Below are 20,513 nucleotides of genomic sequence, written 5' to 3' on the forward strand. Positions count from 1 at the left end.
CTATCTAGAAAATAAAAACATGGCACTTCATTTAAAATAGGTTGTAGACCCCTGTTATATGCGATTCTTTTGGGAGTATGTTTATAGACCTATTTACTTGTTTCTATGAGACATGGCAACAGCGAGCTTTCTGGCTTTCTCGTTGAGATTATAAAGGGTCATATATCGCTCATTTCTAAACCTTTTTTAAAAATTAAAACATCTCCATAATCACTGGGAAGTTTGCTTTCATACGCTGTATCACACCCGACTCAATTCTTCTTCAATAAAATGCTACGAGCGAAGACCATAACATTGGGGCCGCAGCAATACGCATGGCGCACGTATGGCATTTCAACTCATTCCTTCGTCGTGACTCGAATGAAATAAAATAAAATAAACGTTATTTTACTGGTGTTTTTCAATAGAAACAAATAAAGAGCGTGTGTGCAACAGTCAGTGCATATACGTGCATGCACTATAGGCTATATTTCCTCCTTGTCGGGATGGTGAGCTGAGCTCTTCACAGCCCGTTTGTCTTTCATATTATTCTTATAATATTTGATATTATAAACACTCATGGTTCTCTCATTTCTCAGCCGTTTTTTAAAATGTAAAAATCCCCACATTCCTTAGGAATCTTGCTTTCATTCGCTGTATGGTATATGGTTCTATTTTTATCGAATTAAACAATATCAAACGAACTTGTATGTTCGGGGGTTAGACGATTCTGGGAACATTACGCATGGATTGCCAATTTGCCAGCCAATGCTGCGTATCTACTCGCAGTTCCATTCCGATCTGAAAGGTATAGGTAGGTGCCATTTCAAAGGCTTAATTATTCATTTATGAATCAATGAACTAGAATAAAGATTTTACAGCTCTTTTTCATGCTTAGAACAGAAACAAATGAAGTGATGATGTGCGTATATCTCCCTCCCTTAGCATATGGCTGCGCCGCTGTAATGACTTTCCAATGAACACTGCAAGTTACTTAACAAAATAGAGACATAGGCCTACAAGCTATGCACATCATGGCTGTGACAGCTTGTGGATCTGTTCTTTTGAGGCATAAAGGTGACAGCATGCAGTGCAATAGAAATAATTAACCCAAATGTGACAAAGTCATGTCATGTCTATGGTGCCAGTCTGCAGAAATGTAATACCACTTGCCGAAAAGGGCGCATTCCATGAGGACATCAGCTGGTGTCGTAAAGAGAATAGTACGGACATGTTCATTGGGTAAGCCTCAAAACTCCCTGAAACACTCCCATGACTAATTCAAGGCCGTTTTGCTCACACCACGGGGTGTCGAAAGCGCTTCTTACCTGGCCCATAATTGTAATATGACATTGCACACGCCCCCACGTCTTAAAAACTGTAAAATTATATGTAATTAGATTCCACTTGCTTAATAGGGCCCTAGAGCTCTTACTCTCTCCCCCCCTTCTGCTCCTGGTACAGACTGCACCTCCCCCCCCCCCCCCCCCTTTCTGCTCCTGGTACAGACTGCACCTCCCCTCCACCCTTTCTCCAGTCTACAGCTCTCCCCCCCCCCCCCCCCCCCCCCCCCCTTCTGCTCCTGGTACAGACTGCACCTCCCCTCCACCCTTTCTCCAGTCTACAGCTCTTACTCTATCCCCCCCTTCTGCTCCTGGTACAGACTGCACCTCCCCTCCAACCTTTCTCCAGTCTAGAGCTCTTACTCTCTCCCCCCCTTCTGCTCCTGGTACAGACTGCACCTCCCCCCCCCCCCCCCCCCCCCTTTCTGCTCCTGGTACAGACTGCACCTCCCCTGCACCCTTTCGCCAGTCTACAGCTCTTCCCCCCCCCCCCCCCCCCCCCCCCTTCTGCTCCTGGTACAGACTGCACCTCCCCTCCACCCTTTCTCCAGTCTAGAGCTCTTACTCTCTCCCCCCCCTTCTGCTCCTGGTACAGACTGCACCTCCCCTCCACCCTTTCTCCAGTCTAGAGCTCTTACTCTCTCCCCCCCCTTCTGCTCCTGGTACAGACTGCACCTCCCCTCCACCCTTTCTCCAGTCTACAGCTTTCTCCCCCCCCCCCTTCTGCTCCTGGTACAGACTGCACCTCCCCTCCACCCTTTCTCCAGTCTACAGCTCTTTCTCTCCCCCCCCCCCCCCCCCCTTCTGCTCCTGGTACAGACTGCACCTCCCCTCCACGCTTTCTCCAGTCTACAGCTCTTTATCTCTCCCCCCATCTCTCTATATACTATCACTCTCTTTCCATGTCTCTCCATTGCTTTCTCACTCTCCTGTCTATCTGCCTCTGCCCTCTCTCTCTCTTTATCTCTAGCTCTGTCTCTCTGTCTGTGTGCCTCTCTCTCTCTCTCTCTCTCTCTCTCTCTCTCTCTCTCTCTCTCTCCTGTGTCACGTCTGTCCCTCTGTCCTCTCATCTCTCTCTCTTTATCCTTCTGTCTCACATCTGTCTCACATCTGTTTATATCTGTCCTTGTTTCTCTCTCTCTCTCTCTCTCTCTCTCTCTCTCTCTCTCTCTCTCTCTCTCTCTCTGTACAGTGTGTGTTAAATGTGACATGCAGGAGTGTCTGCTAAGCCCCGTCCTCTTCCCCGCGACCCTGAACCTGGCGGTGAACACTGAGAGCGTCTGTGACTTCCAGCCTGCCACTAAGTCCAATCGCAGCCCTCCACCACAGACACTCCGAGCAATCAAGTGAGGAAAAGTGCTGGAGAGTGTGTGTGTGTGTGTGTGTGTGTGTGTGTGTGTGTGTGTGTGTGTGTGTGTGTGTGTGTGTGTGTGTGTGTGTGTGTGTGTGTGTGTGTGTGTGTGTGTGTGTGTGTGTGTGTGTGTGTGTGTGTGTGTGTGTGTGTGTGTGTGTGTGTGTGTGTGTGTGTGTGTGTGTGTGTGTGAGACACAGAGAGGGGGGGGGGGGGGGGGGGGGAGATGTAGTGTCCATCATTAAAACTGTGTCAGGCAGTGCAGGGCTCCATTCTACATTGAGTCGTGGAAACTTGTTAGATGGAACTAGATGCTTTGTTCCACTGGAATCATCTTGCTGGAAACTTCTCTATGATGGAAAACACAGCCAGAGAGCTCATATATGTGACATATGACATGGCTTTGTCATGAAGCCGTAATGTTGAAATTTCACTGACTATAATGTCCAAGTAATCACATGGGAGTACAGTGTATCTTTGGCTTTGTGTATTCAGACATTGTCGAACCACTGGTTGCTGTAAATGTAACGACGTACAGTAGGCATGTGTGAAGCCAGGTTTCTACTTTCTACATTGTCATACCAGGTCTGTCGTCTTGCCTGTCATGATGCCATATCACCCTCTAGTACTAGTGCATGCAACTCCTCCGTTGCACCACACATCAGCGGTAGAGGAGGAGGATCTATTTATATAGGCTACAAACAACAATGTTCCAGGCGACAGATTGCACATGATATTTGTTCATATTCGTGCCCAGTCAGTCCAAGTGCAGAAGATCGTCTAGTTATACGTTGGCAGTGGTGGAAGAAGTACTCACATTTTGTACTCAAGTAAAATGACCAATACCACACATACTCTGTTACAAATAAACGTCTGGTATTCAAAATGTACTTGAGTATTGGCATTAAAATATACTCAAGTACTGAATGTAGTAATACTACACTGAATGTAAAAGTACTAAGTTTCCAATTAATGGAATGAAAATAGCAGACCTACAAGCTCACAACGTGTTGCTTTGCGACGCATTGTGAGCTTGTAGATCGGCTATTTTTAAATAGCTTAAGTGTATAGGGCTTAAGTGGTTTTGTAATAATAATCAAAATCTACAAAGTAACTAGTAAGATATGATTATAGTGGAGTAAAAAATACTACTGAAATTTGAAAACACTCTAGTTATACTGTACATATCACCGGTTCTGACCAGCCAGCAGAGGCCCAGGGACAGGAGAAGTCATCTTTTATACTGTCTTGTCTATGTTTTCACGCACGCACGCACGCACGCACGCACGCACGCACGCACGCACGCACGCACGCACGCACGCAGCGCACGCGCGCACGCAGCGCACGCGCGCGCGCGCGCGCACGCACGCACGCACGCACACACACACATAGAAGCATTAACAGACACAGATGAATGTCTCCTCTCCCCAACTTGCATATGTTTTACATACTGATGACACACTCTTTCTCCAGGGTGTGCGTCTTTTGCATAACTACGTGCCCAAAAGTGTGTGTGTGTGTGTGTGTGTGTGTGTGTGTGTGTGTGTGTGTGTGTGTGTGTGTGTGTGTGTGTGTGTGTGTGTGTGTGTGTGTGTGTGTGTGTGTGTGTGTGTGTGTGTGTGTGTGTGTGTGTGTGTGTGTGTGTGTGTGTGTGAGGATGATGTAATTCCCTCTCTCTCTCTCTCTTTCTCTCTCTCGCTTTCTCTTCCAGTCTCTTCATCCATCACAGCTCATTATAATTCATGACATTTCCATAGGTGGAGAAACACTGGTTGTAGCTTGGTCCCAGGATCATAAAACAAACTTTTCTTTAATAAGTACGCTTGTCTGTGTGTGTCTGTGTGTGTGCGTGCGTGTGTTGCAGGCTTGTGCGTGCCGATGCAGTGTGTGAGAGCGTATTGTACGGCCTTCCCCTGGTCATCAGACCCACCAACTGTTGGCGGCTGGACTGGGATGACATGGAGATGAACCACAACCTGTTCCACGCACTCTGCCACATGCTCAGGGTAATGCTGTCTAATGCACTGTTTCCCAAACAGTAGGTCGGGACCCATCTTTGGGTCGATCCATCCATCCATCTTCAAATGTTATTTTTTTTTGTGGCTTTCGCCTTTATTTTATATTTTTCATGGAGGGACAGACAGTAGGCTGACAGGAAATGGGGAGAGAGATGGGGGGCATGCAGTAAAGGCCGTCGGGATCGGGAGTCGAACCCGCGGCACACTGCCAGACTGGATTACCAGCCAAGGTGCCTGGACCGCTGAGCCACGGCCCAGGCCATCCATCCATCTTCAACCGCTTATTCGTAGTCTGGTTGCGGGGGCAACAGCTCCACCAGAGAGCCCCAGACTTCCCTCTCCAGAGCAACATTAGTAACTTCCTCCTGTGGAATCCCAAGGCGTTTCAAGGCTAGTGAGTCAATGTGATTCCTCCAACTGCGCCTAGGTCTGCCCCGGGGTCTCCTCCCAGTGGGACGTGCCTCGAGGACCTCCCTAGGGAGACGCCCAAGAGGCATCCTAACCAGATGCCCGAACCACCTGAGCATTGTATTCGCGACCTTATTCTTTCGGTCATGACCCACACATGACCATAGGTGAGAGTAGGAATGAAGATTGCTCGGTAGACAGAAAGCTTTGCCTTCTGTCACGGACCAATTTTCATGGGTCGCGAGTAAATAGCTCCTTGTTACCGTTTCCTATTACAAAAGTCTGAGAAGTAGTGAAAATAGCAGCTCATAACCGTTGCGAGCTTGTAGCTCTGCTGTTTTCACTAGTGTGGGTCCCGGGCATAAGGTCTAATTTCTCTTTTGGGTCTTGAGCTAAAAGGTTTGGGAACCACTGGTCTAGTGTGTGTGTGTGTGTGTGTGTGTGTGTGTGTGTGTGTGTGTGTGCGTGTGTGCGTGTGTGTGTGTGTGTGTGTGTGTGTGTGTGTGTGTGTGTGTGTGTGTGTGTGTGTGTGTGTGTGTGTGTGTGTGTGTGTGTGTGTGTGTGTGTGTGTGTGTGTGTGTGTGTGTGTGTGTGTGTCTCAGAGTCGTGAAGTGTTCCTGCTGGTCCAAGTGGAGCCTGTCCACACTTCCACAGCTGCAGGGCCAGGTCAGTGTGAGTGTCAAACAAAATACGTACAGTGCGTGTGTGTGTGTGTGTGTGTGTGTGTGTGCTCATTCATAGTGCAGTTAAAACTGCAGACACGCTCCCAATGGGCTCTATGCACACTATGCACTCTATGTCACGGTGAGTCAATAGGGTAGGGCCCAAATGCAGGACTCATCCGACATTCTCTCCTGACTTGAACCGTGACAAACAGGTTACTGATCATACAAATTAATGCTCTGTTCCATTTCGTGTACAGTGGTTTTCAAACTTCTTTAATTTCAAGGACCCCATAACTCTGACAGTTACAATACACACCCGTATGGGGCCATTGGAACCCACTCAAGGACACTTTGAGAGCCAATGGTAGCAGAGTGTTTCCAGTGAGCCAACATGCACAATATCAGCACCCTGACTCTGTTTGACCAGAATGGAACAGAGCCTTAATTAGTATCACCAGTAACACCTGTGAAGGAACACCTGCTGTAATCTAAAGATTCACCTTAGCCTGTAGCACTTGGCGTTATTGCAATGTTTAAAATGTAATTTAGATAGCATGTTTTTAGCCAGATGCTACGTCCATTGTTCACTTGGTATCCCATAGTTTCAATGTACATATTATTATTTTGATAGTACCGTATATTGTTCTTTAGACTTATACTAGGTTCTTGGTTTACCTGTGATCCTACACATATCTTATATATGTGTTTACCTTGCTTAAATTGCTCTGGATAAGAGTGTGTGTGTGTGTGTGTGTGTGTGTGTGCGTGTGTGCGTGTGTGCGTGCGTGCGTGCGTGCGTGCGTGCGTAGGTGTGTATTCCTACTACATGCTCCAGTCGTCAGATTCTCTCACTCTCCTGCTGAAGCCTGTGGTGTCCAGAGAGCTGTTGCTGCCCTTCTCAGTGCCCGTCTCTAATGTGGACCCCCAACCTGATGCGCTACAGCTCATACAGGTTGTTAACCACATGAACCATGGCCTCCGTATTTTGGGCATGTCATAATGCATGAACATTTGGCGAAAATATCATTATTTACAAGCTCACAATGTGTCGTACACACTCGGGTTGGCTTTGAGGACCTAGTCATGATTGGCTGCTCCGAGTCTGAACCCATACTCTGAAACGCTGCCTAAGCCAATGGGATTGCCTCCTATAGCACTGAAAGGCAGCAACGCGGAAGTGTTAGCCCAGACTCTGCAACGTCCTATGGCAACGCCACAGTATAACTCTACAGCGGCTAATGTTATGAGCTAACTGGATTTACAGAACAAAACACAGTGATTGAACCAATAAAAGCACATCGGAAACGAACGCAAACAACGGCCGCGAGGTTGTCACAGAGAAACGTTAAAACAAAAACAAAAAATAATAGGAGGAAAGAAAAAAAAACGGGGGGACAGATGCACAACGGAGAGCGCTTGTTTAACCTATAGCCGAAGTATATATGTTTTTAGTGGTGACTGTGGAATTCATGAGCATCGTGCCTGTCACAGACATGCGCAGAGCAAGTTCAGTCAGGAAACCTCAGTGCAGTTGCTGCCGGCCGTTAATTGGGCCGCCTCTCGCCTCAGCATCACGCTCTCATTCACATGATTCACTCAGCCAATCACACACTCACTCCATCTTCATACCGGCTATTTAAACCGGAAAGTTTCCACTCCTCCTCCCGCTTGCTTGATGCTGCTGATTCTGCTGCGCTGCTGTATGCTAAACTTTGCTGCTCAACCTCCTCCACCCCAGCTACCACCTGTCGTTTTGGATCTACTGTTTAGGTACGGGGGATTCGGAGTCCCTATGGTTGGGACTGATGCGCTTGATCTGAGTACCTAAAGAGCAGATCCAATTCATCGCCAAACCATAATAAAAAACCATAATAAATATATTGCTCATTTTATATTCAATAAATATATATTCCATACATTCTGGAGTTGTCCTGACTGAAACTGTATTATTAACCCTCTGGCGTCTCACGTTTGGTTTTATAATGTAATTGTCATGATGGCATGGATGGGGATGGCTGACTTGGAAGGATGATGATTATTCAAAGTGGTCGTTGCTGAGTGGGTAGACAGGACATCAGCGGTTCGCCTCCATGTCGCATGTCGATATAGAAAAAACTATTATAATGAGTTTGGCTGTCCGAGTACTGTATGCGGCCATAGCAGAATTGGTAGAGGGCCGTCTGGGAAACAAGGTCTTCGGTCCACACCTTAGCTGTGTATCAAAGTGACACTTAAACCCTAGGTTTTGTTATTTATTAGTATTGTTACAGTAGTTGTTTAAATTATCATTAATAATAATAAGCACTATATTTGGTTGGGTCGCGATAAGCATGGATCGATATTTCTGGGTCAACGCTGAAAGAGTTTGTGGTCCATAGAAAGCCCTGGTCCATAGAAACGATATTTTTATCAAATCTGAATCCATATTGAGACACTTACTTAGAAAGTGTTGAATTTAAAGGTACATTCTCTCTCCCCCACCCCCCTCTCTCGCTCTCTCTCAGGGCTGTCTTGGACAACTGGATGAGGAGTTTCTGTTCAACCCTCTCTCTCTGAAATGTAACCTCTACCAGCACCTCAGGAACAGAGCTCTGCTCTCTCGCTCAGTATATCCATACAGGTAGGTGTACGTGCGCGCGCACGCATGCACGCACGCATCCACGCACGCACGCACGCACGCACGCACGCACGCACGCACGCACGCACGCACGCACCCTGCATGAGTCTAAATGATTGTGATTTTTCTGTTTCTAGGCTCCAGCAGTCAGCCCAGAGAGATCAGCCCCAGCCGCCAGTAGATGGCACTAAAACCAAACAAACCAGACAGCCACGACAGGTACACGCCACACATACTGTACACCAGTGGTTCTCAAAGTGAATTCCAGGCACTCTCTGGGTTCCTCCTCCGCTAATCACCGAAACGAAGCCTGTTCTGTGTTGGTGAAAGTCTATTCTCCAGTCTGTTCCCCATCTTCTCTCTAAAATGCACTATTTTTGTCAGGAAATAAAATGCATCGAAGTGGATTGGCGCAGGCGCAACGCTGAAATGCCGTAGTAGAAGAAGTTAATCTGTCCAGTGCATTACTTTATTAAAATGGCACAAAATGCATTTTATCGTTTAAGAGACCGCCTGGCTGAGCATAAATATGCCATTCGAATTAATAATGCTAATTATCCTATAGCCAGACACTTTAGTCAGTGTCATGACAATAATGACACTTTGTTGAGAATCACAGGAATTGAATTCAAACCTCTCACCAGGGGGGGGGTGATCACATCAAGAGACTGAACCAGAGAGAAACATCCTGGATTCACACTCTGGATGCAATTACCCCGCCTGGCCTGAATGAGGACATAGACTTCTTCTGTGCTTTTTATAGGTTAATTTGGGCTCTATATTAACCTTTCCTACTATTACTATTGTAACTTGACATCACTTCAAGTTCAAGGCTTTCAGAGTTTTTATCTACAGTTAAACGGAATGGGACCTTTATATGATTAAACGTATGTCACATTAAACTAAGGTGTAAACATAGTTTATTGAGGTTAAATGGTAAATGGTGCATTTATATAGTGCCTTTATCCAAGGCGCTTTACAAAGATTGTGCATTACATTCACCCATTCATACACCGATTGCGGCGGAAGCCATGCAAGGTACCAACCAGCACATCGGGAGCAATTTGGGGTTCAGTGTCTTGCCCAAGGCAAGGACACTTCGACATGTAGACATGTAGACAGATAGTTTACACCTTAGTGTAAACTATGTTTACACTAAGGTGTAAACATAGTTTATTGAGGTTATGGTTAGGAATACCAGGCAGAGCAGTTACTATACACCGGCTGTACTCCACTAAGGTGTAAACATAGTGTATTGAGGTTATGTTTAGGAATACCAGGCAGAGCAGTTACTATACACCGGCTGTACTCCACTAAGGTGTAAACATAGTGTATTGAGGTTATGTTTAGGAATACCAGGCAGAGCAGTTACTATACGCCGGCTGTACTCCACTAAGGTGTAAACATAGTGTATTGAGGTTATGTTTAGGAATACCAGGCAGAGCAGTTACTACACGCCGGCTGTACTCCACTAAGGTGTAAACATAGTGTATTGAGGTTATGTTTAGGAACACCAGGCAGAGCAGTTACTACACGCCGGCTGTACTCCACTAAGGTGTAAACATAGTGTATTGAGGTTATGTTTAGGAATACCAGGCAGAGCAGTTACTACATGCCGGCTGTACTCCACTAAGGTGTAAACATAGTGTATTGAGGTTATGTTTAGGAACACCAGGCAGAGCAGTTACTACACGCCGGCTGTACTCCACTAAGGTGTAAACATAGTGTATTGAGGTTATGTTTAGGAACACCAGGCAGAGCAGTTACTACACGCCGGCTGTACTCCACTAAGGTGTAAACATAGTGTATTGAGGTTATGTTTAGGAACACCAGGCAGAGCAGTTACTACACGCCGGGTGTACTCCACTAAGGTGTAAACATAGTGTATTGAGGTTATGTTTAGGAACACCAGGCAGAGCAGTTACTATACACCGGCTGTACTCCACTAAGGTGTAAACATAGTGTATTGAGGTTATGTTTAGGAACACCAGGCAGAGCAGTTACTATACACCGGCTGTACTCCACTAAGGTGTAAACATAGTGTATTGAGGTTATGTTTAGGAACACCAGGCAGAGCAGTTACTATACACCGGCTGTACTCCCGAGGTGACTGTGTTTTGAGGCGAGTGTTCTAGTATTCATTCATTTTACTTTTCTATTTCTTTATTGTTCTCCTTGCCTACTTGTAGTACTTCCACGTCCTTTCTCCTCCTACTTCAGTTCTTCAGGCAAGGGATTTTATTTCCAGTATTATTTTATTTTCCACATTGTCTTGTTTGTTTGCTCTTTGCACAATGTTGCCTCTCAGTTTTCCTGTTTTTCCCTGTGATTTCCCCTCTTTATATGTTGTCCTGCATCCCTGCATTCCCTCCTTCTCTTGGGGCAGATATTTTGTGTTGGACTTGAGCTCTACAGCCTTATGCAACACTTCCTGCTGTCTGAACATATTTTACTAGTCACTCCATTAACAGTTTTATGAGGAAAATTCCAGAACATGTGTGACATTTAACCTCCAAACAGATTAACCACTTGTCTTGAACCCATACTCCCTATAGCATCGATGTTCTGGGCATGTCATACAGTAATGGGCCAAACATAGCTGACTTACAAGCTCGAGCTTGTAGATCAGCTACGTATGTTCGGCCAGAGCCATCTAATAGAAGAGTTGATATTGAGGGGGCAGAAAACAGCCCGGTCACGTGGTTCATGTACTCGCGCGAGCCCATAGACTCCAATGCATTCCGTAAACTTCCGGTTATCCCCATGTTCAATAGAAGTCTACGTATGTAGAAGAGCCGCCATTGGACTGGCCCCATGAAGTGAACGGAGTTTGCGCAACTCTGTCTTACTCTGTGTTCGGCTAATGGATTTTGTGTATAGGGAGAAAAGCAGGGGACCTATAGCTATAGCAATAGTCAACAAACTATAGGGATTAAGTATTAACAGTGAAAGGGAAGTATAATAATCATCATCATCATCATGTGACTGAGCTAATATAGAAACAGTTTTATGATGTTGCAAAGGTCATGTTTGAACAAGTCAAACACATGATTATATGCACAAATAAAGATGATGTGATAAGAGAGTTTTGATGATGGAAGTTAGAAGGCTGTTTCTCATGAACACCAGAGAGACCATAGGCACCTTTGCCAAAACAATCTCATTCTCCATTCTTTCTGGTCAATGTAATGTCTGCCTTTTCCTCAGTTGTCCACTAGGTGGGGTCATTGACCACACACACAGGGACATCCCCTCACACATATAATTAACCATATTAACCCTGGCATCCCTGTTTTGGACATAGGCAAAGAAACAAGAAAATAATCCTAATTTACAAGCTCACAACACCTCACATCGCATGTTGTGAGCATGTAGATTGACTAAGTATTATAGTGGTTAATATTATAGAGTAGACTTCATAGTTGAGTGAAGTGAAGCAGCAACTCCATTTGGTTCACTGACCCAGGACAGACAGACAGACAGACAGACAGACAGACAGACAGACACACACACACACACACACACACACACACACACACACACACACACACACACACACACACACACACACACACACACACACACACACACACACAGTGTTCATGGATACAATAGGCAGCCAAGAACATTTGAATTCCTCTGCTGTTACTCTCAACCACAATTAGATTAGACTTTCCTTTTCATACCAAACATTGGTCCATGTAGGGAAGTTGGAGCAACAGGTGACTTTCTGCCAGACATTCCTGTGTCACAGACACACCTCATTATGACTTCCGGGGATATAAGTTATACACTTTGGAGTGATGTATGGTTATATCATATAACCATACATCACTCCAAAGTGTAGAACTAGAGTACTAGACCGTGAGGATAGCAAGTGGGCCACCAAATTAGGGATGTGCCGATGACACATTTTGTCCGATATCGATATCCGATATAATGAATTGCTGTTATGGCCGATAACCGATATTACCGATGTCGATATGATCTCATTCTGTATAAAAAAAAAATCCATTCTGAAAAATACATGTAACAGGGTGTCTGCACTGCAGGCTTAGGCAAGTCAGATTTAACTTTAATACCTTTATATTTAATATTGTGAGCTTGTAGATCTGTTCAAGCTGTTACTTTGGGCTCTTTTATCTGTAAAGACAGACCGATTAATCGGACCAATTAATTCATTGGTCTGATTGCCGATTAATCTAAAAACAACTAGAATCGGCCGATGAATCTCCCATCACTACACCAAATCATTGCATGTTGCAAGTGCAACTACTTACAACTGCAACCACTTGCAAGTTGCAAGTTGCATTGGTGTGGACTGGGCTTTAGAGGAACAACAATATAAATGCACTGATTACATTTATTGGCTTTCTTCCCCTTTCGTCAATAAACAATCCAGATAAGAATACTGTTACCACTTCACCACCTGCTGTTGTCAAAGCTGGGACACAGACACTACATTTCCTGAGTCCCAACATCATGGCTTAGCCTAGTTTGCCTAGTGTGTGTGTGTGTGTGTGTGTGTGTGTGTGTGTGTGTGTGTGTGTGAGAGGGAGGGAGAGAGAAAGAGGCATATTTGTCCCACTTACAGTAATCTGAATTTATGAATTTATACTTTATAAATCGAGATTGTTGTACAAAGAAAACCGATGACACCGATGACGTATACGGCCCATTGCATGATTATTGTCGATCAAGAGAATTATTGAGTCACTGATAATATTTGCAAACACTACACACTATGCGGCCCACACACCTACGTCGCACCGCAGAGCCGACTTCTTCTTATTTCGTGTATCATCAGATGGCCAACTCAGTGTCATGCAGCCATGCCCTCGTCTCTGGTCCTAAGTCAAAAAGGCCAGCTTCTGAGGGTGGGCTGTATAGGGGGCAGTCTGTGATGATGTGCTCGGCAGTCTGTTCAGGCTCGCCGCACTCGCATGCCGCGAGTGCGGCGAGCCTGAACAGACTGCCGAGCCGACTGATATACCCATAATAATATCTGTCAGTCCTTGTCCCTTATATTTCCATATTTGGAGATCTATTTATCTGTCAGGCCATGTCCCTTTTATTCCCATATCTTAGCCTTTGTTGTACACTGAAAATAACCGTTCTACAAGATCACAATACATCGTGATGCGACACGTTGTGACACTTTCTATGTCGGCTTTTTCCGGTAAGCGGCGTATGATGGTCAGAGTATAGACGAATTCAGAAACGGGTCTCATGGTCGCAGCTTGCGTATTTCCTGTAGGCGGACTCGACATAGCTGCGCGGTTTAAACCCTCACCAGACGCACCTCTTCTACTACAGTGAACGGTAGAGTGACTGATGTTAGTCTGCCTCAAACGTTACTCTTTTACCTGCTTTTTACTAATACTGACATTACAAAGATGCCCAGAACATCGAGATGAACCTGTTTAGTTTATGGCTGCTCCAACAGTAGTGGCAACATTAAAAACAAAACAAAAAACGGAATGTCAAAATATCCACCGCGGGGTCTGAGACCTTTCAGGACCTTTCACTGCTTCGTCTCAACCATTACTCAATGGCTCTGGTCTCAGACCTCGCAGTGGATATTTTGACATTCCGTTTTTTTTTGGGAATGTTGCCACTACTGTTGGAGCAGCCATTAACTAAACAGTTTCATCTCGATGTTCTGGGCATCTTTGTAATGTTAGTGTTAGTAAAAAGCAGGTAAAAGAGTAACGTTTGACTTGAGGCAGACTAACATCAGTCACTCTACCGTTCACTGTAGTAGAAGAGGTGCGCCTGGTGAGGGTTTAAACCCTGCAGCTATGTCGAGTCCGCCTACAGGAAATATGTAAGCTGCGACCATGAGACCCGTTTCTGAATTCGTCTATGAAATCTCTCTCTTTCTCTTTCTCACTGTCTGTCCTTCTGTCTCTCTCTCTCTGTCTCTCTCTCAGGCACAGAGCCAAGGTCGCCAGCTAGGCGCCAAAAGCAGAGTCAGGGCCACCATTGCTCCCCTCCCCCAGCCCTCATCCTCCTCCTCGTCCACGGGTCCTCCTCCCAACAAGGCCTCTCGTCCCACCCTGACCTTCCTTGGCGGCAGCCATCGGGCCCCCATGTCGTCCCCCTACCCTCCCCTCTGGAAGGGGAGGCAGGACGACGAGGACGAGGACGACGACGACAACGACAACGACTCCATGAGGCTGTGAGAGATCTGGCGTCCATCCGGTGGGAAAACGCATAATATGCAGGGTTCCGTGGGTACAAAAGGTGCCCCCTCTTGAATCTTTAACGTGCCCCTGAAATCAGAAGGGAAGGGGGTGGGGGGGAGAAATTCACCTCAATATTTTCTTCCGAAATGATCTTTATATTTCATGGTTGAGGTTAATATCGATATTTGTCATTATATTCTAGAGAGACAGAGAGAGATACACAGTGAAATACTGACAATGCTGAGTTAACACTCACGGTTTTGTTGTGTACAGTGGTATATTGTCATACACTGTTACATGATGGACAGTGTAACAGTTTGAAGGTACACAGTCGCACACACTCACACACACACACACACACACACACACACACACACACACACACACACACACACACACACACACACCCACACACCCACACACACACCCACCAGGTAATCGGCTCTGCTACATCATCCTGATCCGTCACTTTCAAATGGCTTGCATAAGGAGCTACGGTACGCACACGAACATGCACACATGCATGCACATACACATTGATGTATGGTTAGAGTAGTAGGGCGTTTGTGAGTAATCAGTCCTTGTAAAGACTTCTACACACACATAAGTACACACAAATACACACTTAGAGCTACTTTTGATTTCTTAACAGCCTCTATTAAAGACTGTTCTCACAACATAAAATTACATGGATCCCACTTTAACAAGTGTGTGTGTGTGTGTGTGTGTGTGTGTGTGTGTGTGTGTGTGTGTGTGTGTGTGTGTGTGTGTGTGTGTGTGTGTGTGTGTGTGTGTGTGTGTGTGTGTGTGTGTGTGTGTGTGTGTGTGTGTGTGTGTGTGTGTGTGTGTGTGTGTGTGTGTGTGTGTGTGTGTGTGTGTGTGTGTACGGTACGCGTTAGTGCAAGTTATGCTGAGGCAGCAGCACCGCGGCTCAATAATAAAAAGCAGGGTTAGGGTTAGTAGTAATAAAATGCAGGGGGAAAACGACGGAAGGAGGAAACCAAGAGGAATTAAAAGGAGAGTAACAGACTAACAATAGGAGTTGAAAAGGGAGCGAGGGAAGGAAAGAGGAAAGGATGGAACAAAGGGGGGATTAAAGAGGGTTTGGTTGGAGTGCGCAAGAGGGAGGAGAGGTTGGACTGACATGAAGGAGATTTCTGCAAGGAGCAGCCTCATCCGCTTCTTATGACGCACACACACACACACACACACACACACACACACACACACACACACACACACACACACACACACACACACACACACACACACAGGGTTAAATTGATCTTTTAAATGAACACACACTTCTATATACACACGGTTAACCACTTAAGCCCTATAGACTTTTTCGTGGAAGCTTGTAGATTTGCTGTTTCCGCTATTTGCTATACGAGAAAGTATATAGGGCTGAACAACGTTGAAGCATAGCACATAGTAGTTACACACACACACACACACACACACACACACACACACACACACACACACACACACGCATGCACACTGCACACGCGCACACACTTTGACTCATCCCCTTTAACCCCTCATCAGAGCGTTCTTGTGAAAGCCTCACTGTTGTGCACGGAAGCTCGCATGAGGCGTAGAATGGAGAGCCAGACAGAGGCCTCTTCTCTCTGCTCTCCCTCACCCTCGTAGCGAGGCTCTTTCTCTGGGGATGAAACACTGGAAGAATGGTGGTCCGTGAGAGAGGAGCCATGATGAGATTGGCTGCTGCTGCGGGGTGCCTGCGTGCGCGCATGTGTGTGTGTGTGTGTGTGTGGTTGTGTGAATTGTAAGTGGACCATACCTAGCATTCATTGGCATGTTATATACTCTACCGCAAGTTAGATAATTACACCCTCCTCATGTCAAAAGATTATTCATTTGTTTAGTCTTGGAAGGAAATCTGCTTCCTTAGTTGTTAAAACTGAAAGTTGATACATCCATCCTGTGTGTGTGTGTGTGTGTGTGTGTGTGTGTGTGTGTGTGTGTGTGTGTGTGTGTGTGTGCGTGTGCGTGTGCGTGTGCACGCACGTGAGATAGGAACCAAGGTCGGTATAAGTTCACACATTGGCGTCAGTGGTTGAATTGAGCACAATATAGGTCTTGAATCGCACACACATTCATAGTTACTGACTCATGCTCATATGCTCACACACACGCGCACACTCACATCATTGCTTATTAATTTATTTTCTGTTTGTTCATAGACTCTGTCTTTCACGCACACATACACCCCACACACACACAGACACACATGCAATTCTTGACCAGTGTCGTGTCGTTTCTCTTGACATCAAATGACATCATGGCACTGTGATGTCACAGGACTTCTATAACAACAATGATGCTTTTGTCTTTGGCAAGAACTCAAACAGAAGCCCAAAAGCACTCACTAAATGTTTACACATTTTCTCTCTCTCTCTCTCTCTCTCTCTCTCTGTCTCTCTCCCTTTCTTGCCTCTCTTTACCTTCCTCATTCTCTCGTTCAGCAGTCTCACAGTTCCCATTTCAGTTGTTTAGAAGTCAAGTGAACGCGTGTGCATGTCATTAATTTGTGCATATAGGACAACAGCAGCCTCTCTGTCCCTGTTATAGGTCAAAGACCCAGGGCTAACGTTCCTCCGTTAGGCCTTGAAAGAGCGAAAGTTGTTAAGCCACGCGCCATTTGAAATGTCAGAACTGTAAAAGATGCATGTGATGTGACCAACGCAAGTATTCATGTTTGCACAATGTGTTTGAGGACGTGTATTAAGAGAAGTATCAACCTTCCTGTTAAGTTCAGCTATAACACTACAATGTTACGTGTACACTTTTTTTTTTTTACACGTTCCAATTTAGATCTCATGATGCTGTATATTATTTATTGTTGAGCTATTTATTGTTAGAACTGCATTTTCCATTGAAGTAAACTATCAAATATCTACAGCATGTATTGTGTTGTTATATTATATTATTACTACCTGTCCCTTGTGAATTATATCTGCAGTTTTTAATAGAAACTTAGCCTCACTTCCTCTTTGTATCCAGAACACAAGGCAGGGTTCATACATTTCTACTCTGAACATCAGGATGTCTCTTGCCTGGGGGCACGGTGGTGCAGTTGGTAGCGGAAAGGTCCCGGGTTCGATTCCTGCTGTGTCGTCGGTGCCCATACCCTAGGGGGGGGTTGGCGAAAGGGCATTTCTGTGTGGAGTTTGCATGTTCTCCCCGTGTCTCCTAGGGTAGGTACCCTCACAAGAAAACATGTAGTTATCCTTGTCTCTATACTGCCTTCCCCTGGTCAGCCAGGGCACCTGATGGTGGCGGGGAAAGGAACTGGTTAATTGGAATAACAGGTGATAAGAAGTGGCCTTCTCACTCCTCATGCGCTGAAGGAAGCATGAGCTCAGTTCGGGGCTCTCCTTTGGTTGGCAGAGATTGAGTACCGCCCAGGATTTCAGCTTAGGCACTGGGTGAAAATTGGGTTACAAAAATCATGGGATAAAAAAAATGATTTCTCTTGCCTCATTCAGAGACCTGAAACTGTCCATGGTTTCACATTTCTATATAAAGCCTCTTTATATCTGTCAAATTCAATAGACCACCAAATTGTCTAAATTTAGACGGTGTGTACAGAGCCTGGTGGTCATGTGTGTCTGTGGGAAGTTTCACTGTTCACAACCTCATCTCTCTTCTGTTTCAGTTCTCAATACAGGAAGTAACAGGTTCTCATGTAATCACATGAACCCTAGCATTCATACTCTTCTCGTTAATGGCACAAATGGCAGATCGTCAAGTTCCTAGATTCTAGACCAAAATGTCACACTATATTGCACTGGAAAAGGACCGGACGTCCAGCTTATCAGTCTGGCACCGTGGCACACAACATGCAAACGCCGTAGGCTTGTACTTTGTACAGGGGCTAGTGTCGAATTCACCTATAAGTGCTCTTTTAGAGGAGAGTAGGGATTTACACTCCTTTCAGACTGTTGGTAGGGCGTTCCACATTTCTTTGAGGCATACAGTAGCAGGAGAACGAATTTAACCCCTTGTTTGAGCCAAATCTGGGTTGAACGTGATTAGTGTCACTCCTTCTGGTGTTGTGATTGTGGACCTCATTGACGTTTGTGAAGTATAAAATGTTAAATATATTCTTAAATAGGCCTTTCATGATTTGCTTTTGGTAGGCTACTTTATTATTTACACTGAGTATACGTATTTTGATACCAATACTTTAGTTCTTTTCATTTTACTCATGTAAAATTCTAGCATTTTTGCATTGTGGTATACAGTATACTGCTACGTTGTGCTATTTATCCTCACTCAGACACAGGTTTGCTGACTAAAATAGTTCAATGAAAAGTGCTGCTGTTTTTGAGATATTGATTTGAAGAAATATCGCCCAGCCCTGCGAAGGATGGAAAAAAATATTATAAAGCCTGATTTATACTTTGTCATGCAACATGTTGTGAGCTTGCAGAGTGGCTATTTTCGTTGAGCGAGTGTGAGTGTCATGTTATTTGGGAGCCAGACAGTAGCCTGATGAAGCTGCCTGGATAGACAGTGGTTATAGTAGGCTATCTAGCTCAGGGGTTCCAAAACATTTTCAATCGAGACCCAAAAGGTGAATTTTAGCCAGGCTACACTGGCTACGACTATCATATTAATCGCAGAGCATAGAAAGATGCACTTTAAGCTCCTACCAACTGAAACAAGTTTGCTATGAAAGCTAATAAAATCAAGAGGATTCTGTTGAAATTGGAGATTTCATCAAATACACCCCACACTCAAAGACAGACCACGCTGTGCCTTTAAATGTAACATACTGTAAGCATCAGGCCTTATCTGACATATGTACAGGTACAGCGCACCATTGATAATCAGCCATTCCATATTTCTGGGCATTCCCCTTGCGCAAACACTGCTTAAAAATATATGTTATCTCTAACAACCACCGGTCCTCAGTGAACCATACTACAGTTCTGAAATCATGTCCTAACGTGTGCATCTGTAGATGTCATCTGTGCTAGACAGTAGACAGTGTCCTCGAATGTCCTACATGTCCTCTCGAATCTAAAAAGCAACCGTCAATACACAATCTGTCATAAAATTCTGATGATGTCCTTGTTGACTTGCATTTAAAGTGAGTTAGCCTTTCCTTAGAGGAAGCAGCTAGCCCATTGTATGACAAACTGCCCCTCCATACTGTAGTAGGGAGTAGGCTAGGTAGCTACAGTAGGTATTCCAGATCAACACATTTTCACATTATGGACTGAATGAAGGCCTATATTTGTTTTACGACGTTGATCTGGAAGAGGCCTTAATGTATGAATACTGCCAGTAGGCCACAACACACAAGTTATACTTTGTGAGTGGTGCAACCACTCCAAGGAACAGCTTTGTCCCTATGGGACTATGTTTAGAGTACCAATGTTTAGAGTACCAATGTTTAGAGTACCAATAGGGGGCGCTGTTGCACCACTCGCTTCAGACTGGTCTGATTTTTTGAAGCATTCATAAGAATCATAATAAATGTCAGTGGGGCTCTAATTGGGCTAAAACTTTGCCCAAATTTGGAGACATACTTTATGCCACAGATACTTCATTAAACAGTATTTCTTTCCATGCAAGGAAGACCTTTTGTTTGGTTACTCTGCTGCTAGTTCCTTGGCCCCTTATCCTTCCACTTATTTTTTACGTTTTTCTGGACAGGACAAGTGTAGAGAGGGACATCAGTACGGTCATGTGACAGAGGGATATACATGTTTGATTGATGATTGATTGATTCTTGAAGTGTCATGCTTCCGAAAAAGCCCAGCCCATGGACTTACAGTTACAGGACACTTTTTACAGTTTACATAAACAATAAACCGACATGACAGCTGATTACAGTAATGACCTTCAGTAATGCTTTGCCAGTCCAAGTCCTATGTTCAATCCCAGAAACAACTCATGTATTCTA

General features: G+C 45.0%; 1 protein-coding gene across 2 annotated transcripts in view; it reads left to right on the top strand.

Annotated features, from left to right (window-relative positions):
• The window catches only part of m1ap (meiosis 1 associated protein), a 59,166-nt gene extending 43,326 nt beyond the window's left edge, over positions 1 to 15,840 (top strand). The window contains exons 6-12 of one of the 2 annotated variants that reach the window (XM_079491118.1): positions 2,515 to 2,668; positions 4,538 to 4,679; positions 5,702 to 5,771; positions 6,574 to 6,716; positions 8,269 to 8,384; positions 8,519 to 8,600; positions 14,315 to 15,840. In XM_079491118.1, the coding sequence (XP_079347244.1) occupies positions 2,515 to 2,668; positions 4,538 to 4,679; positions 5,702 to 5,771; positions 6,574 to 6,716; positions 8,269 to 8,384; positions 8,519 to 8,600; positions 14,315 to 14,566 (959 nt within the window). In that variant the 3' untranslated portion in view covers positions 14,567 to 15,840. The remainder of the gene's footprint in view (positions 1 to 2,514; positions 2,669 to 4,537; positions 4,680 to 5,701; positions 5,772 to 6,573; positions 6,717 to 8,268; positions 8,385 to 8,518; positions 8,601 to 14,314) is intronic. The other variant, XM_079491119.1, reaches the window with a different exon arrangement.
• The last annotated feature ends 4,673 nt before the right edge of the window (positions 15,841 to 20,513 follow it).

This window comes from Electrona antarctica (genome assembly GCF_951216825.1).
Source record: "Electrona antarctica genome assembly, chromosome: 21".
In the NCBI taxonomy this organism is placed as follows: Eukaryota; Metazoa; Chordata; class Actinopteri; order Myctophiformes; family Myctophidae; genus Electrona; species Electrona antarctica.